This window comes from Peromyscus eremicus, chromosome 5 (genome assembly GCF_949786415.1).
Source record: "Peromyscus eremicus chromosome 5, PerEre_H2_v1, whole genome shotgun sequence".
NCBI lineage: Eukaryota > Metazoa > Chordata > Mammalia > Rodentia > Cricetidae > Peromyscus > Peromyscus eremicus.
Window position 1 is genome coordinate 115,048,368 of NC_081420.1, and position 23,860 is coordinate 115,072,227.

General features: G+C 43.5%; 1 protein-coding gene and 1 long non-coding RNA gene across 4 annotated transcripts in view; one reads left to right on the forward strand and one right to left on the reverse strand.

Moving 5' to 3' along the window:
- Positions 1-18,604, forward strand: part of Hmgxb4 (HMG-box containing 4) — a 46,504-nt gene extending 27,900 nt beyond the window's left edge. For all 3 annotated transcript variants that reach the window (XM_059264263.1, XM_059264261.1, XM_059264262.1), the window contains 6 exons: positions 8,075-8,156; positions 9,926-9,990; positions 10,980-11,085; positions 11,924-12,093; positions 16,816-16,938; positions 17,379-18,604. In XM_059264263.1, coding sequence (XP_059120246.1) covers positions 8,075-8,156; positions 9,926-9,990; positions 10,980-11,085; positions 11,924-12,093; positions 16,816-16,938; positions 17,379-17,423 — 591 coding nt within the window. In that variant the 3' untranslated portion in view covers positions 17,424-18,604. The remainder of the gene's footprint in view (positions 1-8,074; positions 8,157-9,925; positions 9,991-10,979; positions 11,086-11,923; positions 12,094-16,815; positions 16,939-17,378) is intronic.
- The window catches only part of LOC131911855 (uncharacterized), a 34,926-nt gene extending 13,413 nt beyond the window's left edge, over positions 1-21,513 (reverse strand). Inside the window, exons 1-2 of the long non-coding RNA XR_009379441.1 lie at positions 20,984-21,513; positions 11,993-12,078 (exon numbers count right to left, since the gene is read on the reverse strand). This is a non-coding gene — a long non-coding RNA (uncharacterized LOC131911855). The remainder of the gene's footprint in view (positions 1-11,992; positions 12,079-20,983) is intronic.
- Between the last annotated feature and the right edge of the window lie 2,347 nt (positions 21,514-23,860).

Genomic DNA, 23,860 nt, shown 5'->3' on the forward strand with positions numbered 1-23,860 from the left:
TCTATCACATTCATAAAGGTTGTTTTAAGGTCTTTTTCTTGTGCTTCAGCTATATTCAGGGCCTGCTGTGGTAGCATTCCTGGGCTCTAGTGGAGATGTAACGTCCAGGATATTGGTTGTGTTTTTACGCAGGCGTCTAGGCATCTGGGTTTGGGAAGATTGTAATTCTAGGTGCTGATAGCTGGTCTAGTACTTTTTGGGTGGGTGTTTCATTCCTTGGTTTCTGTTTTCTCTCTGGTTCTTAGGAGAGTGTGGTGGCTGTGTTGCCTAATAGAAAATTCTTCTAGGGTCCTAAAAGGTGTGGCCACTAGGGGTTCCATGTAAAATATGTTTCTGGGTATTGGGAGCTGACAGTTAAGAATGGAGAAGGGCTGGGAGGTTTCCACAGGAAGGAGGAAAGCAGGGAATGGGGCAGGGAGTGAGCCTCAGCATTAGGTCTACTACAAAGCTGGGGATGAGACTGTAAAGGGGCCCCAAAATAGCTTGACCACACAGCAGCCATGACAGGCTTAGGGACCTAGTCTCAGCTTCTGTGATAGGCTTACTTGTCAGGCAACACCCAGATCCAGGAAAAGCCTTAAGCTTAAGATCTACCCAGGGGTGAGGAAGTACCTGACATCTCAAACATTCCAACCATTAGATAAGGTGGCCAGATGTCCTTGAGTCTAGCACACACCTGTTTTTTGTTTTACAGATCACCTCTAGACAATTGTCAGCCCATCAGGGTCCTGGACCCTGGAAATCCCCTCACCCCAACCTCTGCTATGATAAAAAACTTTGCCCCACCTGAGCTCAGGGCTCTCTGCTCTCACCGCTGTGTCAGAGGGCCCAAGCTCCAGAGCTTGAAATAAAGGCTCTTTGCTTTTACATGTGGGATTCGGTCCCTGTGGTGGTCTTTGGGGGTCCCCGCGATCTGGGCATAACAGAGACTAGGGGACTGGACTTGGAGGAATGGATGAAAAGGTAAAGATGTGCAGTTAGCCTATTTGTTTCCCTGGTCAGAGTGGTGTGTGGGTTCCCAGGAGTTGGGGGCTAGAATAAAAGGAGTCGGGGAGGGGTTAGGAGGAGAAGATCTGTGTGATCCAGTAGAGATGGGGGCTCCAGTGGTGGTCTGCTGCAGAGCTGGAGACTGGACCTGGAAGGGCTGAGGAGGAAGAAGTCGTGCAGTTAGCCTACCTGTTTTCCTGTCAGAGTGGGCTGAGGGTTCCCAGGGAGTATTTATATATTTATTTTTGAGACAGTCCCATTATGTATTCCTGGCTGGCCTGGAACTCAGTACTAGATCAGGCTGGCTTGCCTGTCTTTGTCTCCCAAATGTTGAGAATAAAGGTCTATAATGCCTCCCCAAGTGACCTTTACTATTTAAATGAAAAATTTATAAGTCCTGGGCTTCCCTTGTTTTGTGTCTTGTAGGTCAAATGTTTTTTCACTCAGTCCTCCCCACCACAGTTTCTACTTTTAAAAAAGTTTGTATTCACTTCCTGGATGCCACTGCTTCTATTTTTAACTGTACAGAGGGAATGAAAAGAACTATTTGATTATAGACTATCACAAACTTATGGTTTTAAATAGTGTCCATGTGTTTCCACCCAGTTCTGTAGAGTGGAAGCTTGGGTGACTCATTCAGGTCCTGTGCTTAGGATCTCATAAGTCTGAAGTGAATGGTCTGCTGAGTGGCATTCCCATCTGAGGCTTATTCAAGTTGGACATTCTATTTTAATGTTATTTTTTCTTTTACATCTAACATTTTGCTTTTTTCTTTTTTTTTTTAACTCTTAAGTTCCTTGAGATAGTTTTCTCATGTAGCCCAGGATTGCCTTGTACTAGGACTACTCATGCTTAAGCCTTGTAAGTGAGCAGTCACACCTGGGAAGAAACATTTCAGACTACTTTTGTAGAGCAAAATTTTTGAAGTTTTAGGCAAAGCATGGTGACACACTAGCCCTCTGGAGCAGAAGCAGGTGGATTGCTGTGAGTTTGAGGCCAGCCAGGTCTATATAGTGAGTTCCAGGTTAGCCAAGGTTAGTGAAACCTAGTGAGACCCTGTCTCAAAAAAAAAAAGTAAAGTTTTTTAGAATCACAGTAAGATTGAGAAGAAAATGTGGGCATATGTGGTATATTCCCTGCCTCACACATGCATGGCCTCTTCCACTACCAACATCCCCCACCAGTGTACTTGTTATAGATGAATCCAAACTCAGATTGACATCTTCATCTCTCCAAGTCCATAGTGTACAAAGGTTTGTGCTGTCAATACAGAGGTTTGTGCTGTCAGTGTTGTTCATTTTACAGTGTGGAAAATGTTCTCTGTCCTGCAGTGGCATCACCAAGTACTTTTTACTACTCTAAAAATCTCAGTTCTTCACCTGTTCATCTCACCTTTTTTTTTTTTTTTTTTTTTTTTTTTTTTTGGTTTTTTGAGACAGGGTTTCTCTGTGTAGCTTTGAAGCCTTTCCTGGAACTCACTTGGTAGCCCAGGCTGGCCTCGAACTCACAGAGATCCGCCTGTCTCTGTCTCTCAAGTGCTGGGATTAAAGGTGTGCGCCACCACCACCCCACCACCACTCCCGGCCTTTTTTTTTTTTTTTTCTCTCCGTATTTTGCCTTTTTCAAAATGGCACATAGTTAGAATCATTTGTAGGTGGCCTTTTTGGATTATAATGTTAACTTGTCTCTTGAATTGTATTTTGTTGTCTGGTTGGACCACACTACATTTGTTCACCAAGTGCAGGCTGCCTGGGTTGCTCTCAAGCTTCTACAAACATCCATATGTCTGTTTTATGTAGAGAGAGACATTCTCAGCTCCAGTGAGTAAATACCAAGGAGCAGGAAGGACTGTGTGATGAGTTATATTTAGTTTGTGAGAAACCACTTTAACTATCTTCAGAGTGTCTACATCCCCCTACATACACTGATGCCCTTGTAGATCAGCCACACTATCTAGTACCCTCCCTTAACCAGCTAAAGTCCTAGCATGCAGCAGCCACAAGGCAGGGCGGGACTGTAGAGTAACTTTCTGAATTAAAGCCTTATGGCCTGTCCTGTAACTTTACTATTATGCTAACCTAGACTCCTCCCTCTAAGCTCAGAAGCCTCTTCCCCTCTGAAGTCTACAAGAAAAGGCATTTCCTTTGTTCTTGGGTATCTGTGGGCTCTTCTGCCTTAGCTTCCTCCTTTGTAGGTGGCCATCAGTTAAAGTATTGACCCCTGAGATTGTCTCAGCACTTCTCCCAAACCCAAAAAGAAGATTATTTCAAACATCCACCAGTTGAGAACTACCGCCACCGCACATCCTTGAGGGAGCATCGAGTATGGTCAGTTGTCTGATGGTGTCTCAATGTGTAATACGTGCTTCTCTGATGATGTGATGTGGAGCCTTTTTTCATCTGTGTTCATCTGTTGTCAGTTTATTTTTCCTGGTGAATGTCTTTTAGCTTCTTTGGTCCAGTTTATATTATTTACTTGTTGATTTCAGGGTTCTTTGTGCACTTTGGGTAACAGTACCTGATCAGATAAGTCTTACACAAGTGCTTTCTCCCAGTCTGTGGACTCATTCTTCTAACAGTGCCTTTTGCAGAGCAAAAGGTTAAAGTTTTTTGCTTTTTGACAATGGGAATGTGCCACACTCAGATAATTTTTATTTTAAAGAAGTCCTACTTATCAATTCTTTCTTTTAAGCCTTTGGTATCTTATCTAAAATATCCCAGGTCATGGAGATTTTCAGGAGTTCTGTAGGTTTTTTTTTTTTAAGGGGGGGGGGGTACGTATTACATTTGTTTGTAGGGTGTGTATGTGTGAGGACTACTTGCAGGAATTGGTTCTTTCCTCCCACCACGTGGGCCCCAAGATCAAGCTCAGGTCCTCAAGTTTGGCAGCAAGCAAACACCTCCCTCTACCCCCACCCCCAGCCATCTTGCTGGCCCCTTGACTTTGTATTTTATCTTTAAGCCTGCTTTGAATTAATTCTCTTGAAGGATATAAAGTCTGTGTGTAGGTTTTTTGTTTTTGTTGTAGTAGTGACTCCTCCCCCGCCCCTTCCAGCTTGTGATTATCTAGTTGTTCATTTAAAATACTGTCTTTTCTCCATTGTGTTGCCTTGTTCCTTTGTCAAAGATTAGTTGAACACATTGCTGCAAGTTTTTCTGGCCCCTCTGCTGTGTCCTACCAGTGTGCGTGTGTGTTCCTGTGCCAGTCAGTACTCACAGCACTGTGGTGAGCGGTGCCCTTAGGCACCCCTTTTCTTTATTACCATGCTAGTTCTTTTTCGGTCTTATACCTCTGTATACAAACTTTGATTCAGTTTTTGTTTTGTTCTTTTGAGACCAGGTCTCACTATGTAGCTCTGACTGGCCTGGAGCTCACAGAGATCCACCAGCCTCTGCCTTCAGAGTGTTGAGATTAAAGGCGTGCACTAGCTTGGCTCTTTTAATTAAGGGCTCATTCAGGAAAACCTCCCTTTTGATTGACTGAGATTGAGCTCATTAGATGCCTTAATTAGGACTGCAAAATCTCCTCTGCTATGTAATAGAATATATACAGGAGCCAGTGCCCTTCTTATTCAGCACCTTGTTCACAAAAAGATAGCTACAAGACATGCAAGCCAGGGAGCAGAGTCTTGGAGGACATCTTGGATTCTTCCTACCACAAAAACAATATTGAGCACTTGTTGAAGCATGGAACATTTTACTAACCCCACCTTTGAGTTATGGTGTAGTATAAGATAGAGTCTTTGCATGCTAGGCCAGTGCTCTGCCACTGTGAGAATAAGACCACTACCACAGTTTAAAGCCAAATTTGAAGCAAGCTTTAATTAAATACTGGCCTGGTAGGTGGGCTCTGGCCAGGTCCATACCCAGGTTCCTGGGAAATGGCCCCGAGTCATGGTTTACAGAAGCCTAAGAAGGGAAACCCGTAATTCATTGCATTTTCCATCAGGTCCAATCAGGAGCAAGTATACATCCTGATGTATTTTTGCCTGTGAACCTCCACCCACAGGTGATGAAGCACATCCGGTGCAGATGGGTCAAACAGACTTAAGGGAGTGGAAACACATGCCTTGTGTCTCCCATGAACAACAGCCTCCAGCCTTTCAGGAACTATCTATCCTTGAGCAAGGGGCTTGCAGATCAGAGACATTTTTGTTTCATGGATCTCCTAGGCCTAGTAATTAACTTAAAATGTAACTTTAGCTCTCACACTACCTCCTCAACCATCTACATTTTATTTATATAAGTTAACACTAAGGAAAATGAAACCATTTGTGTAGCTGGTGTTTAGTTTGATCAGGATCTCTCTGTTGGTCTCCAAATTCTGTGGGGTTTTTGTTGGTTTGGTTTTTTGTGACAGGGTTTCTTGGTGTAGCCCTGGTTGTCCTGGAACTCTTTCTGTAGACCAGGCTAGCGTCAACTCAGAACTCTGCCTACCTCTGCCTCCGTGCTGGGATTAAAGTGTGTGCTGCCGCCACCCTTCAAATTCTTCGTTTTATTGTGACATTTTTTTTTTTTTTTTTTTTTTTTACTCTGTAGACCAGACAGGCCTTGAACTCAGAGATTCACTTACTTCCCAAGGCGTGCGCCACCACTGCCTCGCCAACAAATGTATGTTTTATCTGTTAGATTATGTATCTCAATCCTGGCTATATTCACAGCATCTGACACATGATGAATATTCAGTAAATATAAATGAATGGGTCTCTGACTATAGCCTGGGACTTGCCCAGAACTCTCAGTAATCCTCCTGCCTGCTGAGTCCTGGGATTATAAATGTGAGCCACACATCCTAGTTTAAATACTTTATTGCCACATATCAGAAAAGCTACCCATTTCTTGTGTGCTTACTCAAGATCAACCATGTAGTATATAGCATAGCTAAGATGAGATGTTGGACCTTTAAAGGTAAAGTTCATGTGTGTCCTATGTCCTGTCCTGCCCCCCCATCCTCTCCCTCTCCTATCACCCCCTCCACCCAGTTGCTGGTCTTAATTTCCTGCTAGTAAGATCTGGGATTCAAGTTCATTCTATTACATCCAGTATGATTATTTGATAAATACTAGTTTGTTTGCTTTATAATGGATAGGGTCCTCTATAACAGGGAAATCCCTTTCCTTCAGTCTGTGAATTTGGGTGTTGAACAAGAATTACAATTAATTTTATGAAGGTACTTTATGTTAAACTCCAAGTGACTTTGGGGCTAGGGGGAAAGTAAGAATATTGAACCATGTTTGAGACAACATTGTTAAAATGCCTATTGTAAGACCTGTAATACAGTTAAATGAGATAAAGTTTTTATATACATATTTTCCCTAATATCTCATTACTTAGCAGTGAGATAGATTCTGCTGGAGGGAAAGATTTAGAAATGTACAGACTTTTTTCTTCTCTACTCTAGTGCGTTTCAGGCATGCAAATAGGTCAGCATAGACTAAAGACAAACACACCATTATAGTTCAGGTAAGTGTTGGTGACCAAGGCAGTAAAGAAAACAGTCAGGCTTTCCCTGATCAAACAAGCAGCTCTGTGAAATGACATAAGGGACTTGGGTTTTAGTCACAAATCAGACTCTTAAGGCAAACAAGTTGCCAGTAGCTTTTTAAATTGTTGATCTGTGTGTGTCTTTATACTAATTATAAGACCAGAAGGGCCTCTTAGGAGATCATCAGATTTTGAAGCATCTAGATGAAGGAAGTAGAAAGGGTTTTGTATGTTTGTTTGTTTTTTTCCATGACCACTCAGTCATGGCCCTCAGCAAATCTGTTTCTCTGTTTGCTTTCTTCATCCACAATGGAGGTTTGGGTAGATATTTTAAACTTATGTCCTTTTCCAGGTAGAGACACTCAGCATCATTCCCTCAGTGGAGAGCTATAACATGTGATAAAGAATCTTGTACTTCCCTTGCAGAACTGGCTTGAATACAGATTTTGTTTCTGAAAATCCCTTTGTTGCTTTGGGCATTGTCACAGTCCAGTGCTTTAATGGTACCACACCACATGCTGAAGTGAAGAGCCAGGAGCCCTGAGCCCCTCTTGGCACTACCTAATAAGAACTGTCTGCAGTACCTGCCCGCCTGCCTTCCTTCCTTCCTTCCTTCCTTCCTTCCTTCCTTCCTTCCTTCCTTCCTTCCTTCCTTCCTTCCGTCTCTCTATGTAGCCCTGGCTGTCCTGGAACTTGCTATGTGTACCAGAGATCTCTTGCCTCTCTCTCCTCAGTGCTGGGATCAAAGGTGTGTACCACCATGTCCAACTTGTTTACAGGTTTAACTATCGCACCTTTCCGCCACTGGAATCTGAATAAAATATGATAAACTACAAAGGTTAGGAAACTGGCTACAAGATGAGACATCAAACCCAGAGAAAGAAAAAGAAGCATTGATTTAGGGTATGCATTTCTGGCTCCAGAGTTGAGCTGACTCAACTGGGGAACCCCTAGTCTGACAGTGCTGGTGCATTCCTTAATTCCAGAGCTTGGGAGGCAGAGGCAGAGACCAACCTGGTCCACAGAAACCCTGTCTCAAAAAAACCTAAGAAAAAAAGAAAGAAAAGGAAAGTGGTTCTGATTCTCAAGGATGAGAAAATTAGTCTCTTCAAGGGAAGGTAGAGATCTTATAAGAATTAGTACCTGGCCGGGTGATGGTGGCACGTGCCTTTAATCCCAGCACTCGGGAGGCAGAGTCAGGCGGATCTCTGTGAGTTCAAGGCCAGCCTGGGCTACAGAGTGAGTTTCAGGAAAGGCTTCAAAGCTACACAGAGAAACCCTGTCTTGAAAAAAAAAAAACAACAACAACAACAACAAAAAAAAAAAAGAATTAGTACTTGATGCTCAAAGAATTATGCAACATGGGGTTTTTATATAAGAATGAAGGTGTTCACAGATGTTTGGCATGTGACTTTTACCTCCAAAGTTAGATCTGATGTTAACACCTGGGTAATAAGTAACATGGATTAAAAATTAAGTTATCTTCTTCAGGGAAGCTGATTGGTAGGATGGCACTCTTTTGTGGCTGAAGAATATAGAAAATAAACTACTTGGGTCCTAATCAACTTTTGCCCTCTTATGGTTTTTTTTGTGTGTGACACTAGCCAAAAAAGAAGAACATGTCTGCCTACCAGGTGTTCTGTAAAGAGTATCGAGTAACCATTGTGGCTGACCATCCAGGTATAGGTAAGAACCTTTCTGAGCTTTGGGTTTTGTTTTGTTTGTTTTTTTACTTTCTACTCTCTGAAGCTATGCATTTAATTAATTGGATTACCAGGCTTCTTCTCCCTATAGCATTAGAATACAAATTGAAACCAGTTTGGGTGGTTCATGCCTGCAATCCCAGAGAGGCTAAGGGAGTCTGTGCTGCAGAGTAAGTCCCTATCTCAAACAGAAGACAAATTGTAATTCCTCAGTTCTGCAAATCCTTTATTTCACCCAGCCTATAAAAGAGTTTTCCAGAGAATGATGATATCAGGTATCTTCATCAGTTGCTTCCACCTGGTTTTTAATTATTAGTAGTATTTTGTTTGTTTGTTTTTGTTTTCTGTTATGTAGCTCTAGCTGTCCTGGAACAACTCACAGAGCCACCTGCCTTTCCCTCTCTAGGATTAAAGGTGTGCGCCACCATGTTGGCTCCACCTTACTTTTTATTTTTAATGTATGAGTGCTCTGTCTGCATGTATGCCTGCACACCAGAAGAGGGCATCAGATTCCATGATGATTGAGAGTCACCATGTGGTTGCTGGGAATTGAACCCAGGACCTCTGGAAGAGCAGGCAGTGCTCTTAACCACTGAGACATCTCTCCAGCCCCTTTTTATTGAATTTTATGTATTATTTTGTGTGTGTACATGTGTGCATGTATGCCAGTAGAGATCAGAGGACAACTTGTAGGAGTCAGTTCTCTCTACCATGTATGTCCCAATGATTAGTGGTGAATGCCTTTATCCTCAGAGCCATTTTGCTGGTCTCATCTTACTTTTTGAGGCAGGGTCTCTCACTTAACCTAGAACTCATCCATATGGCTAGTAAGCTTCATGGTTCCTTGTGTTTCTGAATTTCTGAGAATCATCCCAGTATGTCATCCCAGTATGTATTTCTTAACCAATAAAAGAGGAAAGTATGCTAGGCGGTGGTGATGCACGCCTTTAATCTCAGTGCTCTGGAGGCAGAGACAGGCAGATCTCTGAGTTTGAGGCCAGCCTGGTCTACAAAGTGAGTTCCAGAACAGCCAGGTCTGTACAACGAAACCCTATGTAAATAAAATAAAATAAAATAAAATAAAATAAAATAAAATACGAAGAAGAAAGAAAGTATAAATTAAACAGATATAGGAACCAGGTCTGTACCTGTAATCCCTGGGTTGGGGAGGCTAACCTAGAAAGATCACAAGTTTCAGACCAACCTGGGCAGTATAGCAAGATCTTGTCTCAAAAGAAACAAACAACAACAAAAAAAAAAAAACCCAGTGCATCAATGCACATTAATATGCAAAATATGCATTTTATTTCCAGCAGTGTAGGCTTTGAGCTCCATTGCATGTATTTTGTAGTGTTGGTGCTTGTCTCTGTGTTAGCACTTAGTAAGATGAGCAGACACTACCCTGACCTTACACGGGTCACATTATGTCTCTGTCTCATTGAATTTACGTATAAAGTGGTTGTCCATGCCACAAAGATGCTGTGAAAAAGTAGACATTGCCAGGCTTGGCGGCACATGTGTACCTTTAATCCCAGCTCTTGTGAGGCAGAGGCAGGTGGATCTCTGAGTTCGAGGCCAGCCTGGTTTACAGAGTGAGTTCCAGGACAGCCAGGGCTACACAGAGAAGCCCTGTCTCGGGGGAAAAAGAAAAAGAACTCTGTCCCGACAAACCCTCTTCCAGTTTCTGCTTCCCCAGTCTTCTGTTTCTTACAGTGCTATTTTTTTGTTTTGTTTTTAACTCTTTTATACTAGATTTTGGGGAACTTAGTAAAAAATTGGCTGAAGTATGGAAGCAATTGCCAGAAAAAGACAAACTGGTAAGTATATTTTCTTGCACAGTTTCCATTGCTGTTTGCCTGCCAGCCACACAACACCGAGAAAGCGAGAAAGGAGCAGTAGAAGTGGCCAGCAGGGACACAGCCACTGTTGGGCCAGGCTATTCTTGCTGTAAGAAAACGGCCTTGTTCTACTGCTGTCTACTTTTCCCCCAAAACCATATTTAAGTAAAACAAGAAGAGCCAAGTTGATTAAAATATTTTAAAAAGAAAATTTAAAGTCACAGCACTCTACATGCCAGTCAGCCATGGTTTTGGGACTGAGGACCATCACCCTCTAGATAAGAGAAGCATGGGATTCCCTTAGCCAAACTCTAGGACTCCATCCTCAACCATTAGCAATGTATTCTCCTATCAAGCAGCTAATAAGACTTCTGGGTATGGTGGCTCATGCCTGTAATCTCAGCGCTTAGCAGACTTGGGCATGAATGTCATGGATTCAAGGCCAGCTTGGGCTGTGTAACAAGTCTGTCTCAAAAAACCAAAAAGGAAAGTAGAAGAGCCAATAAAACAGTGATAGTCACGTCTGAATTATGTGCCGTCGCATCCCAGTCATTTGGTACAAAGGTAGTGTGGGAACAAAAACTGCCATTCTTACTTTAAAGAATGGCTTTTTTAGACAATACAGCTCTTTTCCACTCAGATTATTCTTGATAACTTGCTGTTTTCCACTGCCAGAGAGGTTAGAGGAAGTGGTTAGCCACATGGACATTATACTGAGCCAGGTGTTTGCTGTGTGACCTGTGTTTAACCTTGGAGTATTCTAACAGTACTGCGACTTGACCCTTAGCACTGAAGAGTACGTGTTTGTAGTCCTGCATCTAAGATCAGCTTATCACCTCAAAGCCACTTGATTGACCTAAGATCCGGAATTCCTATCTGTCCTCTCTCCCCTTCTTCCAGCTCCCTGCCCCCTTTCTGCTTCCCCTTTTGCCTTTCTTTTTAAATTATGTGTGGCTGATCTGTTGCAGATCTGGAAGCAAAAGGCTCAGTATCTGCAGCACAAACAGAACAAAGCTGAAGCCACGACTGTGAAAAGAAAAGCATCCAGTGCCGAAGGTTCCGGGAAAGTCAGAGGTAGCAGCCACTTCTCTCTTGTGCTTTGAACAGATTTTCTCCAACACCCTGTGAATTCTGCTTCTTTGCTAGGAAGTTGGGAGAGCAAACAGCTTATAATAAAAGTAGGCCTTGACACCTAAGTATTACTGAGTATTACAGGCTGCATAGAAGGAGTTCAAATTTAGACACTGTAAGGAGACACAGACTTTGCTGTAAAGATCCAGAAAGTAAGTGAGGGAAGGGTCCTTCAGCCTACCTCTAACCTAGCAAGCAGGAGAGTGGCAAATTCAAAGCTAGCCTGAGCTCTACATAGCAAATTATAGACTAGTCTGGACAACACTGAGACCCTGTCTTTAAAAAATAAAAGGATCCAGAAAGTGGATGTTACAACCTTTGTATGGTATTCACATTTCCAGTCACATATACATTTTTCATTTGTTTTTCTTTCTTACAACCCTTTAAATGTATACAACTAGGGGCTAGAGAGATGGCTCAGCAGTTAAGAGCACTAGCTGTTCTTTCAAACGACTAGGGTTCAAATCCTAGCTTCAACCTTGCTCACAACTGACTATAACTCCAGTTCCAGAGAATCCAGTACCCTCTCTTGGCTTCTGGGCACTTTTCACATGTGGGTGCACAGGCATGCATATTAGGGAAACGCTCATGTACATAAATATAAATTTAAAAAAATTTTAAGTAAAACTATTTTTATCTCATGGGTCACAAAAAAAGAAGTCAAACTAATTTTAGCTCACAAACATAAATTAGCTAATGCCTGGTATAGTTTTTTAAGAGGGAAATTGTCATTTTTGTGACATTGAAGGCCATGGGCAAATTTTCATCCCTCTGTTCTCAGCTTCTTCTGTGGGAATACTGTCACCCCAAAAGAAGTCCCCACCAACCACAATGCTTTTGCCAGCCTCACCAGCCAAAGCTCCTGAGACAGAGCCCATTGATGTCGCTGCTCATCTCCAGTTGTTAGGAGAGTCTCTCAGCCTCATTGGACACCGCCTGCAGGAGACAGAGGTAAGCACAGCACTCATTAGCAGGATTCCTGTTTCTTATACCATTTAGATCTATTTAGAGCCATTTGTTCATTTAATGAGCAACTACTTAATGCAAAATAATGCCAGGTACTCATGGTGTGTAAAAAGATGTCTAGAGATTCAGAGTCTGCCTACTGGCTCTTAGAGTGTATACCATTATACCATCCTGTAGAAACAGTGGCGCTAGGAGAAGTTAAGATACCCTGTAGCTGGGTTTTAGTCTCTAAAAGTTCAGTGGAAGAAATAGAGATGTCTCTGCAGTTAAGAGCACTGGCTGCTCTTCCCAAAGACCAGGATTCAAATCCCGGCATGCACAAGGTAGCTCACAACCACTTGCAACTCTAGTTCAGGGAAATCTGACGCCTTCTTCTGGCCTCCTTAAGCACAGACATACTTGGGGGTAAAACACCCACCCATACATATAACATAATTTTTTAAAAAATTAAGTAGAAGCCACTCATGGCAGCTCAGCCTAATAATCCCAGAACTTGGGAGGCTGAAGCGGGAGAATTGCTGCAAGTTCAAGATCAGCCTAGGCTACAGACTGAAATCCTGTCTCAAAAAAATAAGCCCAAGTAAATTAAAATGCAGTGAAAAAAATAGTGGACACCCCTGGAGCCTTCTGAGAGCTGGGATTGTTTAGTACAATTTCTGCAGTTTTGAATGGTCAGACAAGATTATACAAGGATAAGAATTCCCATCATTCTCTGAAAATCCCAGCGTTCAAGAGCCAGAAGCAGGAGGATAATCACAAGTTTGAGGCCAACCAGGGCTAGAGAGTGAGACTCTACCTTTAATGAAAGGGTCACAGGGCTCAACCTTAGACAAAGAACTACAGGCAACTAAGGAATACTGAGAGTAGAAGAAGTAGTCTTCCCCAGGGAAGAGCACACCAACTAGTTATCCAGTACCAAATGGTCAGCCCTGAAAACAAATACAAGTAACATTATACAGACTGAGCAGGTTGTATTTGTGTGCTTAGGAGAAAAATACACACATGCACCTCCAGGAGTGTCACAACAGTTAATGATGAAAAGAGGCCATGAATTTGAAAGAGAGCAAGGAGGGGAATGTGGGAGGGTTTGGGAGGAAAGAGGGAAATGATGTAATTATATTACAGTATCAAAAGAATTCCGACACTTGGGAAGCAGAGGCAGATGGATCTCTGTGAGTTCCAGGACAGCCAGGGCTACACAGAGAAACCCTGTCTCGAAAACAAAAAAAGAAAAAGGGGGCTGAAATAAGAGCATAGCTGCTCTTCCAGCAGACCTAGATTCCATTCCCAGCACCCATGCGGCCGCTGACAACTGTCTGTAACTGCAGATCCAGGGGACCCAAACACCCTCTCTAACCATGCACACACATGGTGCACAGAATACAGGCAGGCAACACACTTTTACACATAAAAATACGATCTTTTATTGTGGTTTTCTTTGTCCTTCTGAAAGTTCATTTCTAACCGATCTTCCCCTTAGCTAACTTAGTGTGGCAGTTCAGTTCTCAGCTGTGAGACATTTCAGCAAAGGAATTATTGTATGCTATTAAAGCTATTTTTTTTAAGATTTATTTATTTATTATATATGCGTGTTCTGCCTACATGTATGCCTACACTCCACACCAGAAGAGGGCACCAGATCTCATTATAGTTGGTTATGAGCCACCACTTGGTTGCTGGAAATTGAACTCAGGACCTCTGGAAGAGCAGCAGTGCTCTTAACCTCTGAGCCATCTCTCCAGCCCTATTAAAGCCATTTTTAAGTTAGAAAATCAGTCAAGAATATAAAAACTAGTGACTTGTTTTACGTAAATGTTAAATTATTATTCAACAGACAAAAGCTACAGAAAATGAATCTACATCTGAGTTCTTTGGCTAGTTTCTAAAAATTCAGCAGGTGTTGAAAGAACATGGGCATTCTCATACAATACTCAAATACCTAAATAAGTAAAAGTATTTCCAGAATAAAATATTCTGTGATCCTTATTGAATTTTCACATTTAACCATTATTACATTTTCGAAAAAGTTGAAAGTAAAATGGTTTTTGGGTTTTTTGTTTTGTTTTGTTTTGTTTTGGGTTTTTGTTTTGTTTTGTTTTGTTTTGTTTTTTGAGACAGGGTTTCTCTGTGTAGCTTTGCGCCTTTCCTGGATCTCGCTCTATAGACCAGGCTGGCCTTGAACTCACAAAGATCCGCCTGGCTCTGCCTCCCAAGTGCTGGAATTAAAGGCATGTGTTACCACCACCCGCTGTAAAATGGTTTTATGCACTATTGTCCAGATTTTCCAAGATAGTTCCTTTTTGTTTGGAAAATATTTTTTTATTTTTGTTTTTAGAGACAGAGTTTCTCTGTGTAACATCCCTGGCTCCCCTGGGACTCCCTCTGTAGACCAGGCTCACAGAGATCCACCTGCCTCTGCCACCACCCAGCTGGCAAATATTTTTGAGTTCTTATGAGATTATTCCAAGAACTTACAGAGTAGAAAAACCTAACTGTCTATTGGCTGTCTTAGGATGCTTACAATCTAACTGGAAAGATAATTTTATGTGACTAACAGAACCATGCACACATGTGTGAAGAGATGCTTTGAGAATTTGTATATACACCGCAGGCAACAGACACCCAGCAGCATGCCCAAACCCACAGGTAGCACTTACACCTATATATAGATAGTGATACCACAATGCTTGACCTGGTACCAGAGATGGCTACTAGCAACCAAGAAGTAAGTAGCCCATGCAGCACTGAGGTGCTGAATAGAATTAATTCACAATCCACAGAGGACAGAGATTACATTGTGCCATTCCAACAGCATGTATGCAGTTTAGAATTGGGAATTGAGACTGAGTGGTGGGTACACCTATGACCCCAGAAATTGAGAGGCTAAGGCAGGAGGATGATGGATTTAAAGCCAGCCTGCAGTATGTAACATGCCACTGTCTGCAAAAGAAACAATAACAAACCCCTTCCACCAAACCAAAAAACCTGAGTAACTATAGCCATGAAAAGGGAAACTGCAGATAAGGGGTTGTTACCATACCAGAAAGAGAAAAGAGTTGATAGATTCTGTTATCCACTTACCTTTGGTAACAGCCTTAATAAAATATGATTCACATGCCAAAAGTTCACTCTTTATAGTGCAAGATTCAATGGCAATACTTTTCAGAGTTTTGGACCCATCACCGTCTCTAAAACCTTTTCATTACCCCAGAAAGAAACTCAATGCCCATTAGCAGTCATTTCTCGTTCCCTGTCTAGGCTGTGGTTTCCCAAAAATGTGTGCATGTATGTGTGAGTGTGAGCAAGGTGAAAGTGTGGCTTCCACTGCCCTGAGTTGGAGTTACAGGTGGTTGTGAGCTACCATGTGGGTGCTGGGAATCAACCCAGGTCTTCTAGAAGAGCAGCCTGTGCTCTTAACTCCTGAACCATGTCTCCAGTCCCATGATTTTTATTTAATGAACAGCATAGTGGATTTGTAACTATTAAAATAGTTAAAGTTCATATGTATGCCACCAGAAATTGTATACCACACTTTCAGGAACATTGATTTACATAGTTCACTAGTGTAGATATTGAATATCTGAGCTTCATCGCAAATTTATACAACTATTAGTACCAAAAATAGAGCCCAACTGGCCTTGTCCTCCTCATGTTGCACTCCTGTGCTGTTGTGAGCAGTTACAAGACTGTCACAGAACAGTGTCACTCAGGCATTGGTGGTGCACAGAACTGTAGCTCTACTGCTAGGATCCTGAGTCAGGAAGACTGCTGTGAATTTCAAAAAAGTGAGTTCTAGGGACCTACAGAGATGGCTCAGGGGTTAAGAGCACTGACTGCTGCTCTTCCAGAGGACCTGGGTTCAGTTCCCAGCACACACATGGCAGCTCACAACTGTCTGTAACTCCAAGATCTGACACTCTCACACAGACATACATGCAGGCAAAACACCAATACACATAAAATAAAAATTAATAATAATAATAATAATAATAAAATGAGTTCTAGGCCAGCCTGCACTAAAAAGTGAGACCCTGTCTCCAAAGGAGAGACAGAGGAAGCAGTGTACCGGGTTATAGGAGTAAAAGGCCTGGTGAAAATGGGTGGGTGGATAGCTGGAAAGATGTTGTGAATAGAAGATGGCAGGTGCCTGGTTCTCCTTCTTGGGGCCTTTTGCAGAGAAAGGTGGAAGGAGGGCCATTGAGGCTTTAAACAGATCTTTGGAAGAGTCTTCCTGCTTAACTGTTGAGGTAGGGGTGTATATACACAGAAAGTAGGAGGGTAAGGCAGGCATTCAAACCAGATGTTTTGGTAGACACTGAAGTATTTGTAGTTTCCTGTTCTGGGACTGCAGAGGATTTTTGAGTAGGGTTTTGTGGGGGGCTAGGGGTATGTGATTAGAGTTCCTACTTGGCCTTCTGAGAAAATCTATAGATTGTGAGTGAAGATATCAGCACTGAGGAGAGAAGGTTCAGTAGCAATGTAGTATAGAAATGACAGAAACTTAGCAAATAGTTATTAAGATTTTGCTTGATTGCATGGGAGTGAATTCTAGTAGCCTCTCACAGATCTTCTGCTGACTACACACAGTGCCTTTTGTTACTGTGTTTTATCAAGAAGATGTAAAAGAGGAGTGAGACCTTACAAGCAGGAGAGCGTTGAGCAGCAAGAGCAAGTGAGAGATTTAGTTGCCATCTGCTTTCCTTGCAGGGCATGGTAGCAGTGTCCGGCAGCTTGTCCGTGCTCCTGGATTCAATTATCTGTGCTCTTGGCCCTTTGGCATGCCTGACCACACAACTACCTGAATTGAACGGCTGTCCCAAACAGGTCTTGGTGAGTTTTTGTTATTGTTGTTGTCTTCCTTAACTTTTTAGAGCTGGGGCCTTTGGGAGCCAGAAAGCCTCCTTAATGAGCATACCCAGCACTGCTCCTGAGGCTTGGTAGCACATGGCACTTCTATCACATATTGTCCCACAGAGCATGACACTGTATTATCAACTGTATGCTATGGTTTCAGTGAAACTAGAAAACGTGCCACCTCCACAACAGTACTTTGGAGAGAATCGGTGTGGTCTAGCCCTTGAGGGGCTGCAGCTCAAAGGCAGTAGAGGGACTTCTCCCTGCTGTCGGGTCTAATGTGAGGCATGAGTAAAGAAGCTGGCATAGCTGACAACAGCATGCCTGTGTCTCTAGCCACTCTCCCCCTGAACGTGACCTGTCTCTGGGACCACAGTAAGGCACGCCACAGCTGAGCCCTTTCTCCTTGTTTGCAGTCAGACACGCTGGACAACATTGCATACATCATGCCTGGACTGTGACCTCCGAGAAGCCTGGGGGAACCTGTCTACCCTTCACTAGTTCATGTATATATGACTGTTCCAGATCCTCCACTGATCTCTGGGTGTAGGTTTTAAATTTTTATATCTATATATACATATATATAATGTACAGTATATACATAGGATTATAACTACTTCGCTTTTAATAATTTTATGAAATGGCAAGGGTTTAGATAAAAAGGAAACTTTGGCATGAATGTGGGCTTGGAATTATTTTTTGTGTAAAAAAAATCTGCCTTAAAAATCAGTGTGATTTGGGGACTAGGGGCTTATTCTGGGTACCATGTGTATCTCCTTATAGACAGCTAAAATGTGATTTTTTTTTTTTCTAAGCTTGGTTGTACCTCCAGACCCATCACTGACCATTTGCCTTACCTGTCTTATAATTGGAAATATAGTAAAGATTATGGGAGGAGGCCAGATGACTACAAACTATTTGACTCAAAGAGAGCTGGGGGGAGGTGGGATGGCTTCAGTGGACTGATAGGGGACTCATTCCAATTCCTACTAAAGAGGATCTGTGTCTCCACTTTTGTTGTAACCGTTGGTACCACAGTCATTGACACTACTGATAGCCTCAGTTATGTGATTCTTGGCAGCAGAGAAATACCTTGGAGAGGCCAGAACTGTTGGTGCCGCCTGTTGAACCTGCACTGGCTGGCCAAGAAGGCTGGGTCTGTAAAAACCAAAGCTGTGTCTTCTGTTGGCAGCATTGGTTGACCACCAAATCCTGAGAGATTCTGCAGCTTCTTGGTTCTGCTCTGGTTCCCCTGGTGGGCAGATTGTGCTCCGCATTCCACACACAATCACAAAGGAGTCCTCCGTTCTCAGTGGGGTTATCTCTATGTGCGTGTGAGCGTATATTTTAATTATGTGTATTTAACTCTTTAGAATTTTTAGATTTTAATTTATCCTGTAAATTTCTGTATATATAATTTAATAACAAGCCTCCACCAGCAGTGGCATGTGGAGCTACAGACTTGTCATGTCTTCATGTCTGTCTAAAAGCTCCAAGTCATCCATATGTTAGGGTGTTATGATTCAGAAAGGAGCTTCATGGCCTTCAATAATGTTAGGAAAGTGAAATAGAAAGGAATGTCACAATCCCAACTGCCCTTATTCCCAAAGAACCAGACCTGCTTCCCTGTTAGAAGACAGTCAGCACTTGTTTGGAAACTTGATGTGAGATCCCCTTCCATGCTTTCTTCCTCTAGCCTAGATGGAACAGGGCAGCATCACAGCAAACTTTGCGGACCATGTAGCCAGCTGCCATCCTGTTTAATTCCTTCCCATAGCCTCACTGTGCTTCACAGCTGAGCTTCTCACAGGTGTTCTGGACTCTCAGTCCCTTTTTCAGATCAGAGCAGTTTTGAGATTTAATCTAGGAAATGGAGAAGGAAACAGGAATATGTGGAAACTGAAATCAAGAAGAGCAGAAATTAGCCGGGCGGTGGTGGCGCATGTCTTTAATCCCAGCACTTGAGAGGCAGAGGCAGGCGGATCTCTGTGAGTTCGAGACCAGCCTGGGCTACAGAGTGAGTTCTAGGAAAGGTGCAAAGCTACACAGAGAAACCCTGCCTCAAAAAAAAAAAAAAAAAAAAAATAGAAAAGAAAAAGAAAAGAGCAGAAATTTAAATTTGAGTTAACAGGTCAGAACCTCATTTGAACCTACAGAAGTTTCCTTTGAGAAACAGGGTATGAAGGAGAGGCCAAGAAGACACACATGGTACAGGAAGCAGTCAGTCCTCCATTGTCATTGCTACAGACAGCAGGGGACTCCTGATGAGAACTGACTTTTCGTGTTTGTTTTCCTCTGAAGCCTAGCCCTGTTGTGTTTGTATTAAAGATTTGTACACATTTGTATAATAATCTGTAACTTGTGTATTTGGTACTATTAGAGGGAAAACTTTGGATTCAGGCCTTCTTGCTGTTTTTATATCATTGTTTTATTTTGTTTTTTTTAAATAAATCCTAGTGGTTTGATCCAAACCCTATTACAGTTGTATAAAGAAACAAAATTTTGTACTTATATTAAAGATCTCATTTTTAATATTTGTAGTCCGGTCTTAGCTGTCTTTTCCCTAATTGGGTTAATCATAGTTGCTATAAAATTATAAAAACCTGTCATTCACTCTATTCTACCCTAATTTTTCTCTAAAAGGCTGGAGAGATGGGTCAGTGGTTAAGATTACTTCCTGCTCTTGCAAAGGACCCAAGTTAGATCCCAGCTCCAGAGGATCAGGCACCCTTTCTAGCCTCCTTAGGCACTAGCACACAAGTACATATACCCACACAAAGATACACATACATATACATAATTAAAATTTAAAAATTTTAAACCAAATGCTGAAATAAAGGTCAAGTTTTCATATTCCTACCTATCCTGGGTCTAAGGCTCCCAAATATCATTTGTATATTGTAAAACTAGAGAATCTGATAATTGTGGCTGTAATGCCTGGCTAATGAAACCATGTACATTATTGTATTGGCCTAAATCAAGTATCCATTAATTTTTGTCAGGGTTGCATGAAATACTGTGCTGAAAAATATATAGTTCATGTTCCATGAGCTTCCAGAGTCTTGTCTGTGAAAAAAAAAAAAAAAAAAAGTGATGTCACCTCCCTGTCTCTGAGTCTACAACCAGCTGGCCTAAAGTGAATGTTTGGTAATATTATGAACATTGAATATATGGAAATTTGACCTTTCATGGTTAAAAAAAAGTTAATGGAAATACACGATGTTAAAAATTGTAAGTAGCAAAATAAAACTTATTAAAGGCTGAGTTTTATGGTGCACAACTATAATTCCAACACTCAGGAGATCTGAATTTGAGACCAGCCTAGGAAGATTATATCAAAAATAGGTGCAGAGCACTGGCTTGGTGTGAAAAGTTGTGGTCTGTCCTCTGTACTCACCATGACACACACAGTAAAAAGAATTAAAAAATTTAAAACATATCTTATAAAGATATATCAAGGAAGAAATCACTGAATGCCTACTATTGAGTGATTTACATGTCATCTTAATACTCTCAAAGCATTATGGATATTGTCCCCCTTTACCACTGAAGGGAACAGATGCAGAAAAAGTACTTTTCCCAGTTGCCAAGTAAGAACAGAGGCCGGTGAGGCGGCTTGCCACAGTCCTGGGTGTAGAGTTCATTCTCTGTCTCAAGGGAGCACAAACCCAGGCCCTTGCCTCTTGGCTACACACAAGGTGGCTCTTGGAGCAGGGAGACATCAAAAAGAAACTTCGAGTCTGACAGAGTCAAGGAGCCTGTCACTCAGGGCTACGTCTCCAGGATTGAAGGCTAAGACACTGATACAAGCCCCAGCTGTGTAACCAGACCCAAGTCGTTCCCTGGCCAGAGACCCAGTTTCCGGATGTGAAGACTTCTAGGCTCCGCCGCAGAGCAAGCGGAAGCCTTTCAGGGGCGTGGCTTAGAGGGCGGGGCCTCGTGGCTGTGCGCCAGAGCCCCCGCCCCGCGGGCCGACCAGCGGGTCACGTGACGGGTCGGCGGCGCCGGCGGTTGCTGTCACCTGATTCTGGGAGCTGGTGGCAGCGGCAGCGGTGGCAATGGACTTTCTCCTAGGAAACCCGTTCAGCTCTCCGGTGGGACAACGTATCGGTGAGTCCCCGAAGCCGCGCGCAGCCCCTCCCCTGTGTGCCGCTCTGGCCTGGGCCCTGGGACCTGTCGGAGTCCCTAGTCGGGTGGGAAGAGGTAGGCGAGGCTGGCGCGGCGCTCTTGGCTCCGCCTCCTATGATTCACCCTGATTGACAAGATCAAGGGCCAACCAGAAGCCTCATGTGGGGATTGATGCTGAGGGAGACCAATAGGCAGGGGGAGAGGGCGGGTCCAGGCGTATGTGGCTCAACCAATACGTGCGTACTGGGGTCCAGAGTAGAGGGAGAAAGTTTGGGTTAAAGGGACTCCTGTGATGAGCGGGCGTTGGGCCCCGCAGACGCCGGGCGCGCGCAAGCTGAGGGCCCCTCCCGGGTTGGCCGCGCTCAGGTCATTTGCCGCTTCTCCGGCCCCTCACGTTCCCGGACACCAGAGTGTCTGGGCTCGGCCGCGCCTCTGTCCCCGCGGTCGGGAGACTCGGGTTTGTGTGACGTCGCCCCGGTGGTGTTCCTCGCCCGTAGTTAAGGGACGGTGGCCTGGCCTTCCTGGGCTTGCTTGATCATTAAATGCATTAATAAGCGCGAAGCACTGAGGATGCTGCCTGACACATGACTAACGCTTGTCGTTGTCACAGCGATACCACCTAGTGGGGCTGGAGCCCGTGGGAAGATGCCGGCTCCCAGAACCTACTCTCGGGCGGAGGGCAGGCGACATTTCCCCAGGAATGGGTGGTCTGGGTATGACCCCCCTCCCCTACTTCTTGCCCGAAGGGTCCCAACAGCATTGTGAAATTCTTTTTGATGGCTTTTCGCCTTGGGTTCAGACTGGGAAGCCTGGATCTTTTAGTTAAGGCATTCTTTGCATTCTTCCTGCCTTGGAAGCCAAGGCTTCCCCAAAGTCGTTAGCCCAGCTCTGTGCTGTAACCGCCACTGCGGCTGTTAGTAGCTCTTTTGAGGTTCTCATCAGTTCTCTGCAAGGGACTGCTAGTGCCTGAAATCCAGGTGCTTCACAAAGCCCCACCCTGAATCCTTATTTGGGACCTGGAAAGAGAAGGCAGCCCTCTTTACATACTTGCTACGTAAAAACAAGCAAATTAGTCTGGCTGTAAAAGCCAGCCACAAAGTCCTGAGACTTTCTGGATAAGCTTATTTGGGCTCAGTGTGCTTACCAGCTGTTCAAAACTCAACATCTCTTCGTGCCCCGAAAGCTTGCCTTCCTTGGGCAAGAAATACTTCTGGACAGACAGAATGCTGCTAAATCAGTGCACTGACTAAATCTCACTGCTGGACCCTCTCTGACTTGGGGTTCATGTCAGATTAGGCTAGACCCATCTGAGATTCAAGCTGGCAGTGGTGGGGTTCTCAGTAGTGCTCTTTGCAATTGGCTGGGAGACCACAAATTTCAAAACCTCCCACCAGAAGCAGTAGCTCACACCTTTAATCCTAGCACTTGGGAGACTAAGACAAGAGGATTGCCACCAAGTCCCAGGCTAGCTGGACTACAAAATGAGTTTCAGGGCAGCATGAGCTGCAGAGTAAGACCCTGTTTCAAAACAAAAATACCTGTCTGCACAGTCCTGTTACTGGGGGTGGGGGGTGGGAGTGTTGAGTTCTACAAAGGGAAGGTGGTGAAGACAGACTCACCCAAGAAGCCAGTGAATTGATAGCACAACTGAAATGAGCCTTCCAGGGCTACTGAAGAGGCTGTAAAAGAGCCTGGTATGGTGGAGCATGTCTATAATCCCAGCACTCAGGAGGCTGAAGCAGGAATGTTTTGAGTTCAAGTCCAGCCTGGACTACATAGAGAGCCCTACCTTGAACAACAATATCAGTGTTCCTTATGTACTCTTCTATGTGTAGAGACAGAAGTACTGGAGGTGTGTGTGTGTGTGTGTCTGCCTGCCTGTCTGTCTGTCTGTCTGAGACAGAGTCTCAGTGTTGCCCAGCTTGGCCTGGAACTTAGGGACTCAAGCAGTCCTCCCCATCAGCTTCCAAGTATCAAAGACCTTGCACCTGTACCAAAGGGCCTAGCTGGTTGTGATGATCGGTGGCCAGGTTTTTTAGCTGTTTGAATCCCTGGATCTAGGCCTCTCTTTGCTACAGCAGTTAAATGGTGTCTTCTCAGATCTGACCTCATGCCCTGAGAGTAGAGTCTTGTATGGTTGGCATACTAGAGGACAGCAGTCACTAAATGGTGCTAGTCAGGGCCCAGTGTCACTGGCCTCACAATTCACATGCAACTTGATGCTTGCTGGTTTCACTGTCTGGAGTGTCTGCTTCTGTGAGGAGCTGGGCTCATCCCTTAGAGCACTAGGCACCATCACCTCCTCCACTGAGGTCTTTCCTAACTCCTGCTCCAATCTCTGTTCTTTTATTCTCTTGTCACTCTGCTTCCTGTAGGCACAAAACTGCTCTCACCTCAAGGGAAATCACAGATAGTTTATCCCTGAGCCAAATATGAATTGCTGTGACCCAGGAACACAGATTCACATCGCCCCAAATAACATGTTCCAATGTGGGAAATAGTTTCATGACATTTTTGTAGCTACAGAACAAAAGCAAGCCAGAAATCAGGCAATTGGGTTACAGCAAAGCATGAAAATCTATGCTGCATGTCTCAAGTGCCAGCTGATGACATTCCTAGCTCTTGGTTGGTGGACGCTAGTTTTCTATTAACTTATTCCAAAAGGTGTTACCTGATAGTCACAGATTTGTTAGGTCAGACACAGAGATGAGATGAGCAATAAGTGATTACTAAAGGGTCTAAAGCAAGGTAATTTGTCTCAAGTTCTGCA